At 37.2% G+C, this 23,881-nt stretch overlaps 2 protein-coding genes across 2 annotated transcripts; one reads left to right on the top strand and one right to left on the bottom strand.

The window, feature by feature from the left end:
* The first annotated feature begins 3,660 nt into the window (after positions 1–3,660).
* Positions 3,661–15,976, top strand: si:dkey-251i10.1 (uncharacterized protein LOC100038774 homolog). Its single transcript, XM_056458785.1, has 4 exons — positions 3,661–3,890; positions 10,612–11,101; positions 13,607–13,747; positions 15,265–15,976. The coding sequence occupies exons 1-4, from the start codon at positions 3,777–3,779 to the stop codon at positions 15,420–15,422; spliced, it is 903 nt and encodes a 300-aa protein (XP_056314760.1). The 5' UTR covers positions 3,661–3,776; the 3' UTR covers positions 15,423–15,976.
* A 626-nt stretch (positions 15,977–16,602) lies between these two features.
* On the bottom strand, positions 16,603–23,846 carry si:dkey-251i10.2 (uncharacterized protein LOC562682 homolog). The gene is made up of 5 exons (XM_056458786.1): positions 23,338–23,846; positions 21,830–21,942; positions 20,136–20,245; positions 18,741–18,805; positions 16,603–17,090 (listed from the first exon to the last, which is right to left on the bottom strand). The coding sequence occupies exons 1-5, from the start codon at positions 23,528–23,530 to the stop codon at positions 16,975–16,977; spliced, it is 597 nt and encodes a 198-aa protein (XP_056314761.1). The 5' UTR covers positions 23,531–23,846; the 3' UTR covers positions 16,603–16,974.
* Between the last annotated feature and the right edge of the window lie 35 nt (positions 23,847–23,881).

Genomic DNA, 23,881 nt, shown 5'->3' on the forward strand with positions numbered 1-23,881 from the left:
GAGTACATGCAAACTCCACACAGAAACGCCAACTGACCCAGCTGAGGCTCGAACCAGCTACCTTCCTGCTGTGAGGCAACAACACTACCTACTGCGCATATATATATGCGCAGTGGCGCAGTAGGTTGTTGTTGATGTATATATATATATGCGCAGTGGCGCAGTAGGTAGTGTTGTTGATGTATATATATATGCGCAGTAGGTAGTGTTGTTGATGTATATATATATGCGCAGTGGCGCAGTAGGTAGTGTTGTTGATGTATATATATATGCGCAGTGGCGCAGTAGGTAGTGTTGTTGCCTCACAGCAGGAAGGTAGCTGGTTTGAGCCTCAGCTGGGTCAGTTGGCGTTTCTGTGTGGAGTTTGCATGTACTCCCTGCGTTTGCGTGGGTTTCCGCTGGGTGCAAAGACATGGGGTACAGGTGAATTCGGTACGCTAAATTGTCCGTAGTGTATGTGTGTGAATGGGTTGCAGCTGGAAGGGCATCTGCTGTGTAAAACATGTGCTGGATAAGTTGGCGGTTCATTCCACTGTGGTGACCTGGGATTAATAAAGGGACTAAATATTTATATATATATATATATATATATATATATATATATATATATATATATATATATATTTATATATATATATATATATATATATATATATATATATATATATATATATATATATATATATATATATATATATATATAAAATTTTTTGTATGTTCTGCATCACTGGCTAAGTTTTGTATGACTGTTCCATATGTCATTGTATAATACTGCATGCTTAATTATATGCTTCAATAAAATAATACATTTAAAAAACTCAATTCTGATGACTGTGTGCATTGTTTAAAAATAGTTTTGACTATTTAGTTGAATAATTAAAAACTTAAAACTGACAAACTTGAATTCAGGAATGGGACTCGAACCCCAGTCATGGTCAACCCCACTCTGCGTCTCAAGTCCGCCAATATGGCGAGCTACAGGACAAACTGGTACCAACGGAAAAGCCGTCCATCTGAGGTAAGCGGTCAGCTGGTAAGCATGAAAAGGAAAAGCGCCACACTGCCCCTTAGGGTTCGTTTTAAAGATGAAATGCAGCCATACGTAGCTCTGGCTACATAATTCACGATCTCCAGAAATGTATATAGGGCTATGTTTTCAGAATAAGCCTATGCTGTTTTTATTGGTCATGTTTTGTTTCAAGAATTAGGTCCAAGATTTAGAATGAGTTACTTGTCTAATGATTTCACTACTTAAAAACAATACAGTAAGCCTTTTTTCTATGGGTCATTTTTACTATTTATAATGGCATAGCAGTCAAAATAGGACAAATGAGCTCATCAATGGGACAAATCCTGGACTTTTGTCAGTGAAGGGTGGGTCTTCCGAACCACCAAACCTCCCTGGCTACTGGCTTGATCAAACTATGACATCAATAAACAAGAGATAAAAGCACAAAATGGGATTATAGGTTGTCGTGCATCAAAAAGTTAGCCCTTTTTTTTGTTATTTGTAAGTCTGGAGAGGCTGAGGTTTTCTTCTGTGAAAGGAGATATATTTTCCTGGAGAATCCATCCTTCGCAGAAGGTCCCTCAAGGACCATTTAATCCCCTGAGGTAAAATACAAAGAGAAAGTCGTCTAGGTAATGCACCACGAGAGCCAGGTCTGAAAACTCACATGCATGATCCTAGTGGGTCAATTCCTGTGGGTGGGAAAGAGAATTTGACTGTTCTTCTGTCATTGGGTGATTGCAAAGGATGAAAAGGATCCTTTAAAATAAACAACGAACTCAGAGTATACTGGAAAAATATGCTGCTTTCATGTAATTTCCCTAGAAATACAGGCATCCTGATGTTAATTTGGAATTTAAACAACAGTCCAAGTGTTCACAAATTAACTAGCGAATTTGAGGACATTGTTTACAACACGATTGCATGATTTTTTGGGGTAAATTTCCATGTTTTTCATAGTTCAACAGTACAGGATAAAATATAAGGGCAAGAAATGGAAAACTAAAGGGGGAAAATAAATCTTTGGAGTTACTCGTTGTGCCCAAATTTTCCCAGGATGTCTGGAATCTGTGTATTTTGTATAAGTGCTTGCATTTGTCCCACTGTATTTAAAAAAAATTATCTGTTAACTTTTTACACTCACGTTTTAAAGTGTTTTCACTTCATCAATAATCTGAGTATAGACCTGCTTTTATTTTATTATTTACAGTCAATTAAGTCTCCATTTTACTCCATTTTACATTTTATTTTGATGGTCCGTTTGTTGAGTTAAGTAACATTGCATCTACATGCCAACTAATTCTCATTAGATTATAATTCAATTCAATTCTCCTTTATTTGTATAGCGCTTATACAATGTAGATTGTGTCAAAGCAGCTTCACATAAAAGGTCACAGTAAATAGGAACAGTGTAGTTCAGTTTGTAGTGTTTAAGTTAAGTAGACTGTTAAGTTGGGGTTAGGGTTAGTGTAAGTTTCTTATTGTCAGTTAAATGTCTGTTCAATGAGCATTTCAACAGATATTAAGCAGACAGTCTACTAATACTCAAATGGACCATCAAAATAAAGTATTACCGCACTAAGTAGCACACAAGTTAAATTTAACAATTTATTTATTGCAGTCCCTTAATTTAAATAGCTATTTAAAATAATTTATGCATCAATTTGTTATAATGAAGATTGTCAACAATAAAGAAAGTAAAATCAATAGCCTGCTTCCGCATTAACAAAACAGTATTCATATAATATTCATTTATAGTTTATTTTAGCAAAGAACTTGAATTAGTCTGTTGTGGTAATTATATTTGCTATATGGTAATACAACTATAGTAATATAAAATAAACAAAATACACAATACTGTGAAGCTTTACAAATATATACTACACAACAGCTTACAAAACTAAAGTATGGTGTTTATTATAGTTTATCAGTTCAGGTAATAGGTAATACTACAGTATATGCTGAAGCGTGTTGGAAATATAAGGCTTATATTGGCTACACAAATGCTGAGTTCCACACAATAGATTTGTGTTGTGACAACATGAAGGAATTACGTTAACTTATTTGTTTTACAAATTCAAGTAGATTGAATATAAAATTAAGTTGTCCCTCAAGGATCGTGTTGTTTACGCTCATTTTAATAAGTAACCTGCTGAAAAAACAGCATATGCTGGGAAGGTATGTTTTGATGCTGGTATGCTGGTCTTGCTTGTTTCAATGCTGGTTTTGCTGGTCTCAATGCTGATCCTGCTGGTCTCAATGCTGGTTTTTCTGTTCTCACTGTTGGTCTTGCTGGTCTCAATGCTGGTCAGGAGCAGCACTGAGACCAGCAAAACCAGCATTGAGACCAGCAGGACCAGCATTGAAACCAGCAAAACCAGCATTGAGACCAGCAAGACCAGCATACCAGCATCAAAACATACCTTACCAGCATATGCTGTTTTTTCAGCAGGGGTTTGGACTTTGTCTGTATTCGTTTTATATTTGGATACAAAAATCTGTAAAACCCAGACACACAAAAGCATGCTGGTTGATCAACTTGTCAAGCAAGTTTTTTCCATCAAGAGTCAGTGCAACCGAATATTTACGTATGCAGGTGACAGCTCAGCTCGGGTTTCCTCCTCCTCCCTATGAAAGTAGCCTGTACACTTTGACCAATAACAAAACAACAGACTTCCCGCTGTATCTCGCGATGGAGGCTTCAGAAGAGTCATTGAGTACATACATATATACATAAAAGGTCATTTCGATAGTATTACATCCCGCAATGATGAGCGACTCCGTCGTTTCATTCGCCAAGGATTTTTTGGCGGGAGGAGTTGCCGCTGCAGTTTCTGAAACTGCTGTTGCGCCCATTGAAAGAGTCAAGCTTCTGCTACAGGTACAATTTATATTTAAACACTTGTTGTATGTTTTATTAACTAATAATATGGTGTCATTATTTTAATTAATGACTGTCATTTTCATTCATGTGTCTGTTATTGTTAATGTTATTGTTATGTGTCGGTTAGTCTAGATCATGTTAGGGGTTAGTTCACTCATAAATGATACTCAGCCTTTACTTGTTTCATCCGAGTTGTTTCTTCTGCTGAAAGAAGATACTCATTGCCCTGTAACCATTGACTTCAGTAGTATTTGTTTTTCATATTATGGAAGTCAATGGCTACAAGTTTACATCTTTCTTCAAAATATCTTCATTCGTCTTCAACAGAAAAAAGAAACACGTAACGATTCAGGGTGAGTAAATAGTAAGTTTTAATTCTTCGGTGAACTACCCCTCGTTATGATGCTGTAAAAGTTTTATAATAACAAAGAAGAATTGAATCCTTAAATAAAATTTGTTTAAAAGGCTTAGAGAAGGTATTGAAAGATAGTTATCGTGTTATTATCCTCAAGTTTGGCCATAACTTCTGTCATTCATGCACTGATAAAATAGAAATGTTTTTTTTTATTATTATTAAAGAAGTATCCTATCCTATACTGATAAAAATATAGTATTCTGTATTAGTGCTCGATTCAAGTTTGTAGAAAATAAACCTTTAACCTATAGGTTGGCTATATTTAAATTGGAATTGTTTGCTATGTTTATGGTGATTATTTGAAGTAATCAAAGTAATATAATTAATAAATACACTACTTTCTGATTCTGGTGTTCCCATCATGTATTGTGGTAATTTTATTTTGTATTTACAAAGTTTTACATATCACCTTTGTTGTTACCTGTAATGGCGTGATGTTATAACAACTGGAGTTCATTTTCTACTTAAAATTATACATTGATGCTTAAAAAAAACAATTGTCAAGTCAAGTCGAGCTTTATTGTCATTGCGCTACATGTGTGGACATAGAGGAAAGAATGTTGTGTTTCGCAGGACAATGGTGCTGCATAAAGTAATCATAAATAAAAACACAACAAAGAGCTATTTTAGAAAACCTATGCATAACTAGCATATATGGTACTTAACTATATACATAAGACAGGCTATACAAGTACTTTTACATGAGACTGAACAATGTTGTGGAGGATATTGTGCAAGAGAGGTATTAAAGCTGAATGTTGTGCTAAAGAGGTATTTAAGGATTAATGTTGTGGAAGAGTTATTTAAGGTACAAGCAAGCAGTGCAACATGATTGTGGTACAGTTATAGTAAACAGTTTTTGTAAGATGGAGATAAAGTGTCAATTGTGTGTTGTGTTACCAAGTATTAAGGTCTTTGTGTTTAGTTACAACAAAATTAATATCGCTGTTAGTATGCTAACGTACAACTTATAGCAAAAAAAAAAAAAAAAAATCCACTTTGTTGATTTCCTCAGTGTTTTTAATAAGTAAAATCTCTGAGTAAAACTAAACTCTGAGTAAAATGATCCTAAATCTATAATGAAGACGAAACTTGATATGCAATATTAATTTTAAGTTAGTTAAGCAATTTTGACAATTCCATACATGAAATTTACTGTAATACTCAAGTGCAAAAGATAAAAATAATAAGCAAAAGTAAAATCTGTTGCATAAAAAGATCTAATATGAATCTAATATGGATCTAAAATGAATGGCAAAGTATGACTGAGGGACTAAGCCAAAGGAAAATGAATGAATGATTATTAATATTATATTATAGATCTAATATGAATAGTATTATTATATTATGGATCTTATATGAATCGCAAAGTACGACTAAGGGACTAAGCCAAAGGAAAATGAATGAATGATTATTAATATTATATTATAGATCTAATATGAATAGCATTATTATATTATGGATCTTATATGAATCGCAAAGTACGACTAAGGGACTAAGCCAAAGGAAAATGAATGAATGAATGAATGACTGAATGAATGAATGAATGTTATTATTATATTATGGATCTAATATGAATTTCAGAGTACGACTAAGGGACTAAGCCAAAGGAAAATGAATGAATGACTGAATGAATGAATGAATGTTATTATTATATTATGGATCTAATATGAATTGCAAAGTACGACTGAGGGACTAAGCCAAAGGAAAATGAATGAATGATTATTAATATTATATTATAGATCTAATATGAATAGCATTATTATATTATGGATCTTATATGAATCGCAAAGTACGACTAAGGGACTAAGCCAAAGGAAAATGAATGAATGAATGAATGACTGAATGAATGAATGAATGTTATTATATTATGGATCTAATATGAATTTCAGAGTACGACTAAGGGACTAAGCCAAAGGAAAATGAATGAATGACTGAATGAATGAATGAATGTTATTATTATATTATGGATCTAATATGAATTGCAAAGTACGACTGAGGGACTAAGCCAAAGGAAAATGAATGAATGACTGAATGAATGAATGAATGAATGAATGTTATTATTATATTATAGATCTAATATGAATCGCAAAGTACAACTGAGTGACTAAGCCAGAGGAAAATGAATGAATGCATAAATTAATGAATGATTATTATTAATATATTATAGATCTAATATGAATCGCAAAGTACGACTGAGGGACTTAGCCAATGGAAAATGGATGAATGAATGAACGAATAAACGAATGAAAATTATTATTATATGGATCTAATATGAATATTATTATTATTTTATGGATCTAATATGAATCACAAAGTACGACTGAGGAACTAAGCCAAAGGAAAATGAATGAATGAATATTATTATTATGTTATGGATCTAATATGAATATTATTATTATATTATGGATCTATTATAAATCTCAAAGTACAACTGAGGGACTAAGCCAAAGGAAAATTAATGAATGAATATTATTATTATATTATATTATGGATCTAATATGATTATTATTATTATGTTATGAATGTAATTAATATAAATCGCAAAGTACGACTGAGGGAATGAAAATGAATGAATGAAGCTACTATATTACTCCTTATAACCTTCCTTGTTGGTCAGACACCATCTTTACACTGAGGCTAATGCAAATGGTCCATTGAGGTATTGTTGCTATAGAAATGAACACACCTTTTCCACGTATCTGCTTGACACACAAACCACACTCTCATATTACAGCAAACAGATGCTTTGTATATTGACATCAACTGCATTTTAAATTGAAGTCATCTTTTAGACACTTCCTATGTTGCTTAATTCAACTAATTTTTAGGGTCTGCTAAAATTATAAGTTAAACTCATACAGAGATATAGAAATGTGTATAAATAGATGCACCCTATGTCTAAATCACATTAGGCCTACAATGAGAGCCAGAACGCAGCACAAAGCAGATTTTAATCTACATGATTTATTTTTGTCGACTTGCAGTTTCCACTGGTGTAAGATGATGTCATTCAAAATCATGTGATAAAACTGCATGACATCCTGTCATGTTATAAAGGGATATAAAGAATAAAGGAATATAGTTCATGCAATAATGGTAAAAAAAAAGGTGATGGTTTGTTCTTCAGCACAACATTAGAGGATTTTTAGTGGCAAACTTTGACCCTTGGTGATTCATAAACGCCTCCTGATTCATAAAATGTCTCCTGATGATATATTGAGGTGCTATGAAGAATCTTTATCTTAAAATAAAGAACTATAAAACTGTTTAGCCTTACAGTTGTTTGATGCAAAAGAAACACATGACTAGAAATCACTGTAAAAAAATACAAATAAATTAATAAAAAAAAAAAAAAAAAGTCACCGGCCACTTTAATAGGTACACCTTACTAGTACCGGGTTGGACCCCCTTTTGCCTTCAGAACTGCCTTAATCCTTGGTGGCATAGATTCAACAAGGTACTGGAATTATTGCTCAGAGATTTCTAATTGACATGACAGCATCACACAGTTGCTGCAGATTTGTCGGCTGCACATCCATGATGCAAATCTCCCATTCCATCATATTGAAAAGGTGCTCTATTGGATTGAGCTCTGGTGACTGTGGAGGCCATTTGAGTACAGTGAACTCATTGTCATGTTTAAAAAACCAGTCTGAGATGATTTGCACTTTATGACATGGTGCGTTATTCTGCTGGAAGTAGCCATCAGAAGATGCAAACACTGTGGTCATAAAGGGATGGACATGGGCAGCAACAATATTTAGGTAGGCTGTGGCGTTGACACGATACTCAATTGGTACTAATGGACCCAAAGTGTGCCAAGAAAATATCCCCCATATCATTACACCACCACTAACAGCCTGAATCGTTGATACAAGGCAGGATGGATCCATGCTTTCATGGTGTTGATGCCAAATTCTGATCCTACCATCCGAATGTTGCTGCAGAAATCGAGAAAATTCTATTGTCCAATTTTGGTGAGTCTGTGAGAATTGTAGCTTCAGTTTCCTGTTCTTAGCTGACAGGAGCGGCACCCGGTAGGTCTTCTGCTGCTGTAGCTCATCCGCCTTCTGCAGACCTCGGTTGTAACGAGTGGTTATTTGAGTTACTGTTGTCTTTCTATCAGCTGGAACAAGTCTGGCCATTCTCCTCTGACCTCTGGCATTAAAAAGGCATTTGTGCTGGCAGAACTGCCGCTCACTGGATATTTTCTCTTCTTCAGCCATTCTCTGTAAACCCTAGAGATGGTTGTGCTTAAAAATCCCAGTAGTTCAGCAGTTTCTGAAATACTCAGACCAGCCCGTCTGGCATCAACAACCATGCCACGCTCAAAGTCACTAAAATCCCCTTTGCTGCCCATTCTGATGCTCGGTTTGAACTGCAGTCTAAACCATGTCTACCATTGAGTTGCTGCCATGTGATTGACTGATTAGAATTTTGTGTTAACAAGCAGTTAAAAAGGACAAATGTACCTAATAAAGTGGCCGGTATACCAATATTGTGACATTTGTCTCCGGCAGAACATTAAAAAGGATTTTTAATGTAAAACCTTGATCTTTGCTGGTTTGATCAGTTTTGATTCGCTCTTGATGACACATTGAGGTGTTACAAAGAAAAACAATCTTTCGTTTCAAAAAACCAAACATATACTGGATTACCTTTGATCTGCTGCTGCCTTGGTAAATGATTCATAAGACTGAAAGTAAATTTTGTAATGACTTTCCCTTAACTAATGGTGTAAAGTTCGCACAGGTATAAAGATCTTAAAAATGACAATTTCTGTTATGAATTTATTTATTTGTTTATTTTTAATTTAATCTTATCTGAAATGCAGAAAATTTGATCCAGTTCAGTTTGGTTTAAATCACCCTGTGTTAATATATTTTTCTGAATAGTCGTATGCAAAAGCGAGTGATGGAAATGGCACATTTTGAATGCAATTTTTTTTGCAAAAAGGTAATTATACTCACTTGAGGTGATTTTGGACTAAACTAACATATGATGCTATATACTCATCGGCCACTTTGTAAGGTACACCTGACCAATTGCCTGTTAACACAAATTTTTAATCAGCCAATCACATGGCAGCAACTCAATGCATTTAGGCATGTAGACAAGGTCAAGACGATCGGCTGCTGTTCAAACTGAGCATCAGAATGGGAAAGAAAGGTGATTTAAGTGACTTTGAATGTGGCATGGTTGTTGGTGCCAGACGGGCTGCTCAGAGTATTTCAGAAACTGCTAATCTACTGGGATTTTCACACACAACCATCTCTAGTATTTACAGAGAATGGTCCGAAAAAGAGAAAATATCCAGTGAGTGGCTGTTCTGTGGGCGCAAATGCCTTGTTGATGCCAGAGGTCAGAGGAGATAGAAAGGCAGCAGTAACTCAAAGAACACCTCGTTACAACTGAGGTCTGCTGAAGAGCATCTCTGTAAACACAACATGTCCAACTTTGAGGCAGATGGGCTACAGGAGCAGAAGACCACACCTGGTGCCACTCCTGTCAGCTAAGAACAGGAAATCGAGCCTACAATTCACACAGGCTCACCAAAATTGGACAATAGAAGATTGGAGAAATGTTGCCTGGTCTGATGAGTCTCGATTTCTGCTGCGACATTCGATTGGTAGGATCAGAACTTGGCGTCAACAACATGAAAGCATGGTTCCATCCTGCCTTGTATTAACGGTTCAGGCTGGTGGTGGTGGTGTAATGATGTGGGGATATATTCTTGGAACACTTTGGGTCCATTAGTACCAATTGATCATCATGTCAACGCCACAGCCAACATGAGTATTGTTGCTGCTATGTCCATCCCTTTATGACCACAGTGTACCCATCTTCTGATGGCTACTTCCAGCACAATAGCGCGCCATGTCATAAAGTGCAAATCATCTCAGACTGGCTTCTTGAACATGACAATGAGTTCACTGTACTGAAATGGCCTCCGCAGTCACCAGTCTCAATCCAATAGAGCACCTTTGGGATGTGTCCATCATGGATGTGGAGCCAACAAATCTGCAGCAACTGTGTGATGCTATCATGTCAATATGGAGCAAAATCTCTGAGGAATATTTCCAGTACCTTGTTGAATCTATGCCACGATGGATTAAGGCAGTTCTGAAGGCAAAAGGGGGTCCAGCCCAGTACTAACAAGGTGTACCTATTAAAGTGGCCAATGAGTGTATACCACACACACGTCAAAACAAACTTTTATTTTTTATGCCTGCACTAACAAGCACTAACAAGCCCAGCACTAACAATAATTTAGTAAAATGGGTGTCTTTTTTTTTGCAGGTCCAGCACGCCAGCAAACAAATCACAACAGACAAACAATACAAAGGCATTGTAGACTGTGTAGTGCGTATTCCCAGGGAGCAGGGCTTCTTGTCCTTCTGGAGGGGCAACTTGGCCAACGTCATTCGCTATTTCCTAACACAGGCCCTCAACTTCGCTTTCAAGGATAAGTATAAGAAGATTTTCCTAGATGGCGTTGACCAGCGCACACAGTTTTGGAGGTACTTCGCTGGTAACCTTGCGTCTGGTGGTGCAGCTGGAGCCACATCTCTGTGTTTGGTCTACCCGCTTGACTTTGCCAGAACCCGTTTGGCTGCCGATGTGGGAAAAACTGGCACCGCGGGGAGAGAATTCAAGGGCCTCGCAAACTGTTTAGTGAAGATCTTCAGGTCTGATGGGGTGAGGGGCTTGTATCAGGGCTTCAATGTGTCCGTGCAAGGCATCATCATCTACAGGGCGGCATACTTCGGCATTTATGACACTGCAAAAGGTGACGTTTTGGTGTTTTTTTTTTGTTTTGGCAGTGGTGGAAAGAGTACTTAGAGATCATTAAAGGCCAAAAAAAAAAGTAGTATCTTTTGTAAACACTCAAAGTATGCTGAAACAGGGGGGTTTCGTGGCCCTTTAACTGCAGTTTGGCACTTTCACGTTCATTCGGGAACATTTCATGCATGCCCCCGTGACAAACGAGTTATTGGATGCAACTATGAACTGCTGGAAGAGTGTAGTTTTAATGGAATTTCATACCGCACGCTGAATAGGAGAAAAAAACTCACCTGCAGGTGTCTGTGGTCTTCACTGACTGGGTAGGTGCAGATAATAGTGTAAGACAGTCATGTGTATAGACTATCCTGTCGCAAAACGCAGCGAAAGGTCCTACATGACGGTAATAGTTTGATTAAGGTGTTTACATGTCTGTACTGCACTTCATTGATGCGACTAAATTTGGCATACTTCACATGTCTTAATTCGATTTCTTGTTAGTTCGATTATGACCTTAATCGGATTAAATTATCCAATAATCGCTGTTTACATGGTAAACTCTTAAACAGAGTATTGTTTTAATCGTAGTAAAATCGGATTATTGGTGTCCATGTAAACGTACTGTTAGTCTAAGAATTTGCACAGACACACACATGACAGCTCTGTCTACCCCACATTAACAAGCCAAAAGCAACAGACAAGGAACCAAAACTCCCAATTGATGGAAATGGAGAAATAAACCTTGTGGGAAAGCAGGCTCAGTCATGGGAGCAGTTCTCCTCTGACCAAACGAAAGAAGAACTTCAGTCAGAAGTCAATAACTGCGTTTCAATAGCATTTTAGTATTTCAGATTACAGAAAATGTCCTTAAATTAATCAGATAATATTCTGGGAGAGATTTAGCTTTGCCTTTTCTGTCAGTCAAAATGTATTTTCCTACAGTGTATGGGTATATGTACAGTTAGGTTGAAGCATCAAGTGATAATTCGGCAAAACTTGGACATAGACATTTTTTTTTTAATGAAATTTTAACAACTTTAACAGAGTTGTTGAATTAGTCTACTTATGATCAAGCAAGTTAGTAATTATGTTATTTCACATATGATGATTGTTGGTCTCAAAATATGGACCGGTACGGTATGCTTTTATGGCTGTTTCCACTGTCAAATGGTACCTAAAAGCGAACCGTACCACTTTTTGTTCACCCTTTGCAAAGGGTACAAAGGGTACCATAAGGCGAAGCTAGACGCGAAGCTGAACGCTATTGGTTTACAGAGATATGTCATTCGCTCAGGCAACAAGCCAGAATGAAAACATAGGAACTGCACACTGGTGGTGGTGTGGAGAGACCCCCTCATGATTGTGAAGTGCTTTGGGTGTATGGCCATACACAATAAATGCACTATATAAATACACACATTACATAAATTTTATGGGGTCATTAAATGTGGGACTGTGGGTCAAATCAAAGGCTACCATGGGCCAACTTTGGCCCGTAGGCCCTACTTTGGGCATCTCTAAAGAAAAACAACATGCGCTAGCAAAATAAACATTGCAAATTTTGATTGCAATGGCATCCACATTTATAATTGTCTGAAATATCCAAGTAGGCATCGCTGCAGCCCGGAGACCTCCAAGTGGGAGGGATTACACCGCAAGTAGACTGGGTGACCTCCAAGTTGGTGGGACTTACACCACTAGTGTGCTAGGGTTGGTGTAGGTGGAATAGACATTAATAAAACACAACAGGTTACTGTGAGGTTGGGTTTAGCGCTGGGGTAGCCGATTCGAATGTTATCACTCGGTTGAATGGCCGTTATCAGTGGTTATTAGCTGATAGATATGGGCCAATAGGTTATCATCCATCCACATGGTTAATCAGCTATAGATCACATTTGACTGCAGCTAGAAGTTAACGAGAATTACTTATATTATTTATTAAATGTCCTATTAATTGTATTTTATTAACGTCTACCCCTGCCCCAACCCTAATCCCAACCATCACAGTACTGTAAAAACAGATCTGGATCTAGAGTCTTCTCTATTAGTATTGCCAAAGAGCTTAGAATGACCAAGAGGCGACACTCAATAGAGCGTTCCATTGCAAAAGCAGCGCCCAGCAACAGCCCCGGATTCCGCCATTTTGGAGTGAAAGAGATCGGCTGTCCGTTGGATCTTATTGCTGTTTCGATGGTAAGCAGCTGCTTTGTTTTTTATTTATTTACTTAAAAAGCGCATTAAAGCTGAGATACAACCTGAAAGACGACAATACAACACTTACTATCACAATCACCAGCACTTTTAATAGTTTATTTTACAGACTTATAACATGCTGTTGTTCTATTGAAACTTTGATTACAAAATGGCTGCCGCGCCATCTAGTGGCTGTTTACAAAATCGCACTAAAGTGTCGCCTCTTGGTGATTCTATGCTCTTTGGGATAGCTGATTAACCATGTGAATGGATGATAACAGCCTTCGTTCATACCCTTCTTGTAATATCTGTTTTCCAGGCATGTTACCTGACCCAGAGAACACTCATATTGTGGTCAGCTGGATGATCGCTCACACTGTCACTATTGTCGCTGGCTTCATATCATATCCGTTTGACACAGTGCGTCGCTCCATGATGATGCAGTCTGGACTTAAAGGAGGTATTGACCACTTTCTATTTCATCCAAAATGGGTGCCATTTTAATTAGGAGAGAACGACAAATCACTTCATTTATGAGGCATGCTTTATTCCTTCCTTGCATAAATGACATAAAAAGGATAGTTCACCCAAAACATCATCATTTATGTCAGGGGTGCCCAAACTTTTTTCTTACAAAGGGCCAAAAGCCAAGCTTGATTAAGAGCTTTGGGCCGAAAGTAAATGTAGCAAACTGTATGACATTAAAGTTGCCATGGGTAATTTCCTCATTTATTTTATAATATTTATAAATGAACAGAAAAAAATACTTTTGCATTTTAATTTTTTTAAATGTATATTATTTTTAACAAACTTATTACAATAAAACCATTAAGAAAATCTATTTATAAAACAATGGAGTGGCGTCACGGTGGCGCAGTGGGTAGCACAATCGGTCGCTGGTTCAACCCCTGGCTGGGTCAGTTGGCATTTCTATGTGGAGTTTGCATGTTCTCCTAGGGTTGGTGTGGGTTTCCTCCAGGTGCTCCGGTTTCCCCCACAAGTCCAAAGACATGCACTATAGGTGAATTGGGTAAACTAAATTGACCGTAGTGTAAGTGTGTGAATGAGTGTGTATGGATGTTTCCCAATGATGGGTTGCAGCTGGAAGGGCATCCGCTGTGTGAAAACATATGCTGAATAATTTGGCGGTTCATTCCACTGTGGCAACCCCAGATTAATCAAGGGAGTAAGCCAAAAAGAAAATAAGTGAATGAATGAAAACAATGGAGTTGAATACACTCGTCATGCAGAACCTGCCTTTGCCTTCATTTGCATGCTGAAGTCTTCTGCTTTGTCCCCTATTTGTGAAGTGACAGTATGTACATTTAAAAAAATCTGATTCATTTACAACTTTTAATTGAAACATTTAATATGAATTTTTCTGTAGCTCAACGATAAAACAAACAAACAAAAGGTTACATTTAATTAGAAATGAGAATCTCTGTTAAAGGCATTCCCCAACCCTTCCCAGTCATTTTCCCTCTGGCGGGCCAAATCAAAGAATACAAAGGGCAAAGTTTGGTCTGTGGGCCCCGAGTTTGGGCATCTCCTATTTACTTGCTCCAAACCTGTTTGGGTTGCTTAATTTTGTTGAACACAAAAGAAGATATTTTGAGGCGGGAAACCTGTAAACATAGACTTCAATGGTATTCGTTTTTCCTACTATGGATGTCAATGGTTACAGGTTTCCAGTTTTCTTCAATTCAATTCTACAATTCATGTGTATTTCTATAGCACTTTTTACAATGTAGATTGTCTCCAAGATGGAGGGGAGAAAGATAAAAAGAGGTAATATGCTATTTAAAATGCTATTTGCTATTAGTTTTAACAAATTTAAGTAAATTGAACATAAAACAATTAAGTTGACGCCTCTAAAAAAACCTCTAGAATTGTTTTGGTGATGGACACTTTCTATTTAATCCAAAATGTCTGTCATTTCCAGTCTTAAATATAATCGTGTTTTATGTTTTATTTTAGCTGATGTAATGTACAGCGGCAGCATTGACTGCTGGAGGAAGATTGCACGTAATGAGGGTCCAAAGGCCTTTTTTAAGGGCGCCTGGTCCAATGTGCTCAGAAGTCTGGGTGGATCCATCGTCCTGGTTCTCTACGACGAGTTCAAGAAGGTCATTTAAAAGGATACTCGCAAGGTTCACTCAAAAATAAACATATACTCACTATTTACGCATCCTCAAGTGGTTATGAGTTTCTTTTTTTCTGTTGAACACAAATGAAGATATTTTGAAGAAAGCTGAAAACCTGTAACCATCGACTTCCATAGTAGGAAAAACAAATCCCATGGAGGTCAATGATTACAGATTTCCAGCATTCTTCAAAATAGCTTCTTTTGCGTTCAACAGAAACGAACAACTACTTAAGGATAGAGATGAAGTTTGAAACAAGTGAAAGGAGAGTAAATAATGACCCGGTTTTCATTTTTGGGTGTACTATCCATTTAAAACTTTGCCATTTGAGGAATATAATGTTGTGTTTTTGTGAATAGACTCTTAGTTTTGACTTTGGTGAAATCTTTCATCTTGTATTTGACTTATTGCACTTATTCAGTTATAGTATCTGTCCTTCTATCGATCCGTTTTTAATCATGACTTGAATGAAGTCATCCTGTTGAACCTTCACTGTTAATCTGATCTCCCTTTAAAACAAGCTGGAATAAAATAATAAGAATAATAAGAATAGTGTTATTTTTATTCCAGCAATGTTGTGCTATGGTTAAACAGATAAACGTGTTTGAGTAGTTTTTGGTCACACTTTATTTTAAGGTGTCCTTGTTAGTGTAACTAATTTAAATACTGAGTAATATTAATTCATTAATTACATGTACATTCATTTTTCTTTGGCTTAGTCTCTATTTCAGAGGTCGCCACAGCGGAATGAACCACCAGCTATTCCAGGATATGTTTTACTCAGCGGATGCCCTTCAAAACACAACCTAGTACTTAGAAACATCCATTCACACTCACATTCACACACACACTCATACTCCGGGGCCAATTTAGTTCATCCAATTCACCTATAGTATATGTCTTTGAGCTGTGGGGGAAACCGGAGCACCTGGAGGAAACCCACACCAACATGTGAAAGCATGCAAACTCCACACAGAAAGGCCAACTGACCCAGCCGGTACTCAAACAAGCGAACTTCTTGCTGCGAGGCCACAGTGCTAACCACAAAGCCACCATGCCACTTTCATTAAACTTTTCAAAAAATAAGGCAAGGTTAATAAGGTTTATACCACCAAATGTACTTAAAAACTCAAGAATCACACATATATAAATACAAAACAAAGCACTAAAACAGCATTAAGGTGCATTTTATTTGTATTTTCCATTGACATCAAAGAAAACTCAAATATGCATGTGACTATCCTCTAAATCACAGGTGTCAAACTCAGTTCCTGGAGGGCCGCAGCTCTGCACGGTTTAGTTCCAACCCTAATTAAACACACCTGATCAAACTAATTAAGTCCTTCAGGCTTGTTTCTTACCTACAGGCAAGCGTGTTGAAGCATGGTTGGAACTAAACTCTGCAGAGCCGTGGTTTGACACCTGTGCTCTAAATATTAGTCAGGAAAAACAAACTGTGTCTAAATATTTAATTGCGAGTGTGTGATTAAATATTTCACAAGGAGCAACTTAGCTGGTATAATCCAATCAGTCCGGATCATCATTATAGAGCAGCTAGACAGTGAAAAACTGCCAGAGGGAAAATAAGCATCATCAGGGCAGGAGTGACGATCCTTTCAGCACCACTGTTTGCATCTAGTGCTGTTCCTCCTCCTCCACCTGACAATTAATAAGACCAATGACAAAATCACTTCATTAATGAGCCATGGAACATTCTTTGCTTGTATAAATGACATAAAGGGGATAGTTCACCCAAAACTTCAAATTCTGGCATCATTTACACTGAAATAAAGGATTCATTGGATTTAATACTTTAAGATCAGTGGTTTCAAACAATTTATATGGGAGTAATTTAAATAAAAAATATAAAGTTGAACATTACTAAAATTACTAACATTACAAAGATTCGGTCATCATTTACTCTCCCTTTATAAATAAATAAATAAATAAATAAATGAATAAATAAATAAATAAATAAATAAATAAATAAATTTAATTTTAACATCCGAAAAATTAGCCCCTTCTTAACAGATCATACTGCTCAACTTTTAGTCCAAGCTCTTGTCATTTCAAGGCTGGACTATTGCAATGCTCTTCTAGCTGGTTGCCCATCCTGCACCATTAAACCTCTACTGATGATCCAGAATTCTGCTGCTCGTCTGGTCTTCAATGAGCCAAAGAGAGCCCATATAACACCTCTCTTTATCAATCTGCATTGGTTACTGGTTGAAGCTCGTTTGAAGTGGGAGCACCACCGTCACAGAGAAGCTGTAAGCCACTTTCCAAAACCTTTTCTTTCAATGTTCCTCGCTAGTGGAATGATCTTCCCATTTCCACTCGGACTGCGGATACACTGGTATCCTTCAAACGACAACTTAAAACCCATCTATTTCGAGAACACCTGAACTACAGAAAATAAAACCAAACCCACCCAGAAGCAACTTTCTCTCTCCTTCTCTCTTCTCTCTCTCAAAAAATCAACTACTCTAGCATTAAATTCTCTGAGCACAAACAAGTTACTTTGAATAATTAGCATTAGCATGCACTGCCTTTTCTTGTTGAATCGATAAATACCTCCTTAATTGTAAGTCGATTTGGACAAAAGCGTCTGCTAAATGACTATACAGATAGATAGATGGACAGAACGATAGATAGATGGACGGATGGATGGATTAAACGATAGACAGATAGATAGACAGCAGTGGTGTAGTCCTAAAAAAAAGTGGTGTACTATTACCCACCCAAGCCGCCCATGCTGTTTTATCATTTTACCTGAACGTTTCAGCGAGACATCATTCAGCTGACTTTGAAAAACTCACGAAATTTTCTCACAGCTGCTGAGGTTGTCAGGGGGCAGGGAATGGTGCAAAATATAAACAAAAATGCACCAATTGCAACAAATTAAGATGAGAGTTAAACAAAACATTTGGTATACAGTTAAGGGATGCGAATATATGTAAATTAGGCAAGTCTAATCAACAAAACAAGTGAGTATACCGAGGGTATACACAATTATTGATCCTCAGAAGTCGTAATACCCAAACAGCAAGTGCAAATAAGTAGGCATACTGAGTATATGTGCGTATAGCCCCGACTACACCACTGATAGACAGACAGACAGACAGACAGACAGACAGACAGAACAATAAATAGATAGACAGACTGACAGATGCTGTGTCAATTTCAGCCCAACTAAATTGTTTGCAACCAGTTACCACAATTGTCATTTTTAGATGAACTATCGTTTTAAACAGCTTTTGTTTACGAAAAAAAAAAGTGTAAAACCACACAGACTCCATATTTACTCACTCGGGGTCAGACTTGATGACATCACGTTTACCCAGAATACAGTGCGCTGCTGGGCTACAGTGGCCCTAAGGACAAATATTATGTTAATATACAGTGGGGGAAATAAGTATTGAATTAACATCTTTAATAATATTTCTAAAGGAGCTGTTGACACTCAATTGAACTGGATTTTGGTAAAAACCCAAACAATACAAATATAAAAAAATAAAACAAAACAAAAAAGTCTGAAATAATGTGTAATAATAAAATGACACAAGGACAATGTACTGAATGAACCACTGTTTAACACTTTATATAAAAGGCATTTTTAATGATGGCAGCTTAAAGACGCCTCTCATATGGAGAATTAATTGTCACATGCATTGCTCAGGTGGGAGTTTCTCAGACTTCAATAGAGTGGAAAAATATTGATGGTTCTGTGGGTCTCGACGATCAGATCTGATCTTTAATTTGTACTTTAGTCAGGTGATTGGCTGGGCCATTCTACAGCTTGATTTTCTTTCTCTGAAAGCACCTGAGAGTTTCCATGGCTGTGTTTTGGATGAAAGTCTTGCGTAAATGTCCAACCTAGATTCATCTTCATCATCTGCTAATGTAGATTTTGGACTGAATCAGCTGATATTCATTTACACTGACGAAGGGCAGAGGATTGCTGAATAATGCCGCAGTCACACTAGAGTTTGTGTGCGCGAAATTTTGTCATACGGTGCTGCGAAAAGAGCCGGGATTAAACAAGATGATTAGACATTTTAAAAAGCGAGCGATTGGTCCATGTTTTAAATTTAGTAAAGAGAGGTCATGTTTTCATCTTCGATTGGTCTCACGCAATCATGTGATGCGATATCGCAGGTCAGAGTTTACCAAGCTTGAACATTCCAAAGCAGCAAACTGCGAAACTTTTCGCACAAGCTTGCGTTTCCGGTCTGACACATTCACGTGCGTTTGAACAGAAGTCTATGGGGAGAAAAGTGCAGTGTGACAGCAGCTTCATACTGTGAGATTTCAGCTGCTGTCTGGGCTTCTGCTGCCTTTCTACACCTCCCTTTCTTCACGTGTTCAATACTTTTTTCCCACCATCATTTCATTCTATTACACATAACTTCATTTATAAATTAGTTTTGTTTTCATATATGGATTTCTTTGATTGTTACCAACATCTGGTGAAAATCTCAAGTCAACAACACCTTTAGAAATGTTTTCTGAGAAAAATGATGACGTCTAACACTGTAAATGTTAATTTTTTTTAATGTTTTGTACAGATTATTCGAGTAAAAACATACAACATAATCTAAAGTAAGCAGTATTAGCATACATTTAGTACAATTTAAACCACAACTAGAGATTAAATTAGTTCTGAAATAGTATGAATTAAAGATTGTAATAGCTCCCTCTTACATGAACATGATGCTTTTTGTGGTCGCAGGTGGAATCCAGGTGTAGACGGTGGAGTTGTTTTTAATGTTAGTGTTGGAATGAGTGATTGCACCTTGTTTGTTTCCCGAACACTGGAAAACATGACAACTACAATGAACCAAACATTTATAATGACTGTGATTTACTAACAGGTATACCTTACATATGTCTGAACGTTTGTTTATACCACAAAAATTTTAATTCTCTTTACAATAATTTACATCAAATCAAATTAAATCAATTGAATCACAATTTCAACACAGGCTCACTGTGGATACGTACCCCTGTCTACATTTCTGGAGAGCACGAAATATGTAGCCAAAGGTACGTCTGGGTTCATTTCGTCTTTAAAGAGAATGCTATGGGACGGTACGACACCGACTTCAGTTCCTTTTAGTGCTACCAGCTGACCGCTTACCTCCGTGTGGACAGCTATTTTGGTGTTAGCAGTTTACCCAATAGCTCGATGCGTATGCCGATAGACGATGACGGGGTTCGAGTCCAGTGTAGAACGGTTCCAGAAACCAGGTTAAGCAAAAAATAAATAAACAACAGGCTGAAAATGTGGTGAAATCACGAGGCCGCAACAGCTCTTCTTTTTCTAGATTGCTTTTGGAAAACACTATCGGTTGGGTTTAGGGAAGGGGGTGGGTGGCTAGGTGGGTCAGCAAGGTGGCCTGGTCGGCTGAAGTGTATATTGCACCCTCTGGTGGATTTACGGCAGAAGACAACACGCATGAGAAATTTGAGATCATCTAAAAGTGTACACAGCGGCCTCTGGTGGATTTACGGCAGAAGACAACGCGCATGAAAAATTTGAGATCATCTAAAAGCGTACACAGCGGCCTCTGGTGGATTCGCAAACACAAAAATTTCGAGCGGACATACCTCCGGTCATGTATTTTGCTGTCCCCAGAAATCGTATCCGCAATGAGCCTGGGTGGCAAATTTTAAATTATTTATTTTGCTAGCACACATTGTTATTATTTAGGCGAACAATTAATCCGTTAAGTTAATCCACTGAAAAACAAAGTTTGTTTTGGTAATCTTCAAAAGTCTGATCATTTGCTTCTGCATTTAGAGTGGCGGTCTGCAATATTCTTAGCCACGCCCCTCTTACTGTTAGATTGCTATGAGGAAATGATGCACAAAAAATAAAGCCCCGCCCCTACTCAATATCCCATTTCCATTGGAAGTACATTAACATACTGAAACAAAGGTCTTGGCAACTTCTTGTTTTGTGGTCCAGGGTCACATAAAAGCTTGTGTTTCAATTCCAAAGATATAAAAACAGATGTATTTTATTGGATGTAATGTACATAAATGTAACATTTATTTTTAAATAGCAAAAATGGGTGTTTATATACAAATATGACAGAACGGCTGTGTCATGAACATGGTGAGGTCCAAGCAACACCTCCAGCTACTCCTTTGAGAACCAGACCAAAAAATGTCCACTCCTGCTTAAATACTGAGGCAGAACAAAGAGCTAACATGGTGACAAGGGGGTGGAGACAGTTACCGTGGCAACTAATAAGGGCAATCATACGGATTAATAAGGGTGTGGCACTGTCAAAGACAACAGGGACTGAAACAACAGGAAACAAATCACAAGACAACACAGTGTAAAATCAAAACAAAATTAATACAGCAGAAGCTTCATCACTCATCCTCACCTCCAAGAACTTAGTGTTGGTGGGAGGCGTCTGCCAGGATCCTAATGCTGTAGTGTCCGATCCTGAGCGAGCCTCCAAAAGCACACCTCTGTAGTCTGGACCTTTGATAACCACTGACAAACAACAGATGAACAAACAGGTGAGGCACATGTTATACATAATAAAGTCACTATCACACATGCAGTCCAAATATTCCCACAGCTGATTACGCCCTGAAAGTTCAACTTTTACTCACTATTTACTCATTTTTAAGTGGTTATTAAAGCTTACTGGGTTTCTTTCTTCTCTTGAACACATAGAAAGATATTTGGAAGAATGTTGGAAACCTGTAATCATTGACTTGTAAGTGAAAGGGGAGTAAATGGTGACAGAATTTTCATTTTTGGGTGAACTATTCATCCCTACAATGAAAACTCCTCAAATTGTTTTTGCGAATATATTTAAATAAATTTTTCTTAAAAAGTAAAAAGTTTGCTGTTACACGTTAACAAGTTCATAGTCAAGTATTTATAATATTAACTATACTTACACACAAAAAATCTAGCTTGCCTTGCTGTGCAACTTGTTCATTTCGACCCCATCAGTGATGACGAAAGTAACAAGCAACAAAAATTTGATCTAAAGGGTTAGTTCACCCAGAAATGAACATGACCCTAATCGTTTTATTCTCCCTAATGTTGTTTTAAACCAGTTTCTTCGGTTGGGCACAGATATTGAAAAAAATCTTGTCAGATATTTTGAAGAATTGTAGTTGCTCGTACACATAGATGTTCATAGTAGGGCGGGGAATTACATTGGAAGTCAATGTGTGCCAGCATTTTTGAAAATATATTCAATATCCGTGTTCAACTGAAGCCAAATAGGCTTTGAACAAGTGAAGAGTCAGTAAATGCACTGCAATAAAATTCTTTTCTTTCTCATTTTTTTGTCTCGTTTCTAGTCCAAACATCAAAACAATCTTAAATCAAGAAGCATTTTCCAAACAAGCAAAACACATGGTCTTTTAAGAAATAATTTAACAAAATTAAGTGTTTTTCCTTAAGCAAAATAACCTGTTAGTAGGATGAGCAAAATAACCTTGTTTTTTCTTTTGATATAAGTTTATTCTGTATGCTTTAAGGAAAAACTCATAATTTTGACAGATTATGTCATAAAAAAGACGATATGTTTTGCTTGTCTAGAAAAAGCTTCTTAATATAAGAATGTTTTGATATTTGAACTGCCAACATGACAAAACTAATAAAAGTAAAGCATTTTATTTGCAGTAGATGGCTGGATTTTTATTTTCGAGTGAACTAACCCTTTAAATTGTTCTACATTTCAACAAACAGCTAGTATTGATAAAAAAAAAACTGCAAAGTTCTGGGAAACTGCATGTTTTGTAACTGCTCTCAGCCTATTGGCGTTAAACTACATAAAAGTTCCACAAGAGCTTTGGATACAGCGAAGAATTAATTTATAAAACACAGCGAGCTCATCACATTATCTTCATCCAGATGATCTCCTACCTGTGATGGGTGTCCCGGCCTGAAACTTTGTGCTGCTGGCCTGGATGGTGTACGGAGCCGGATTTGGCTGCGGTTGTACTCCGTGTCTCGGAATCATATCCCCACAAGCTGAAGCTGGAGCCCCGGTCCCATAGGACTGAACGGATGCTAAAAATTGTAGTACAACAACCCCAAAATACACAGTCCCCATCATTCCAGCTTCACGTCTCCTCCTCAATAGCTCATTCGCAATCAGACCATACAACACAAACTAATATATAGCTACACACGTTCAGATCTTTTCCAAAAGACATTTTGCTGAGTCACGACGGCGTAAAGAATTGATTTCTCAGCCCCTCCCATTCACATGGTGTCAGGTGAAACGCTTTTTGGAAAAAGCCATCAGTTTCAGGAATTCGTCACTGATCTGGAAGAAACAAAGACATCTTCTGTTGGGAAGGAAGCGAGCATAGAAAAACGAGAATTCTTCTCAGCAGACTTTCCTCCATCCCACTGTTATAACGACGGCATCTGAGAGTCTGTGTTGGAGAAATACAATCAAAAA

This window comes from Danio aesculapii, chromosome 5, assembly GCF_903798145.1.
Source record: "Danio aesculapii chromosome 5, fDanAes4.1, whole genome shotgun sequence".
NCBI classification, from domain to species: Eukaryota; Metazoa; Chordata; class Actinopteri; order Cypriniformes; family Danionidae; genus Danio; species Danio aesculapii.

Bases quoted from the DNA above. Each gene is read 5' to 3' on its own strand.
- si:dkey-251i10.1 (XM_056458785.1), top strand. From the start codon at position 3,777: ATGATGAGCGACTCCGTCGTTTCATTCGCCAAGGATTTTTTGGCGGGA. The intron at 3,891-10,611 runs GTACAATTTATA...TTTTTTTTGCAG, and splicing joins GAGTCAAGCTTCTGCTACAG to GTCCAGCACGCCAGCAAACA. The intron at 13,748-15,264 runs GTATTGACCACT...GTTTTATTTTAG, and splicing joins GCAGTCTGGACTTAAAGGAG to CTGATGTAATGTACAGCGGC.
- si:dkey-251i10.2 (XM_056458786.1), bottom strand. From the start codon at position 23,530: ATGATGGGGACTGTGTATTTTGGGGTTGTTGTACTACAATTTTTAGCA. The intron at 21,943-23,337 runs GTAGGAGATCAT...GTTGTTTGTCAG, and splicing joins GGCCGGGACACCCATCACAG to TGGTTATCAAAGGTCCAGAC. The intron at 17,091-18,740 runs GTGAGTAAATAT...ATTAATTGTCAG, and splicing joins GTCATCAAGTCTGACCCCGA to GTGGAGGAGGAGGAACAGCA.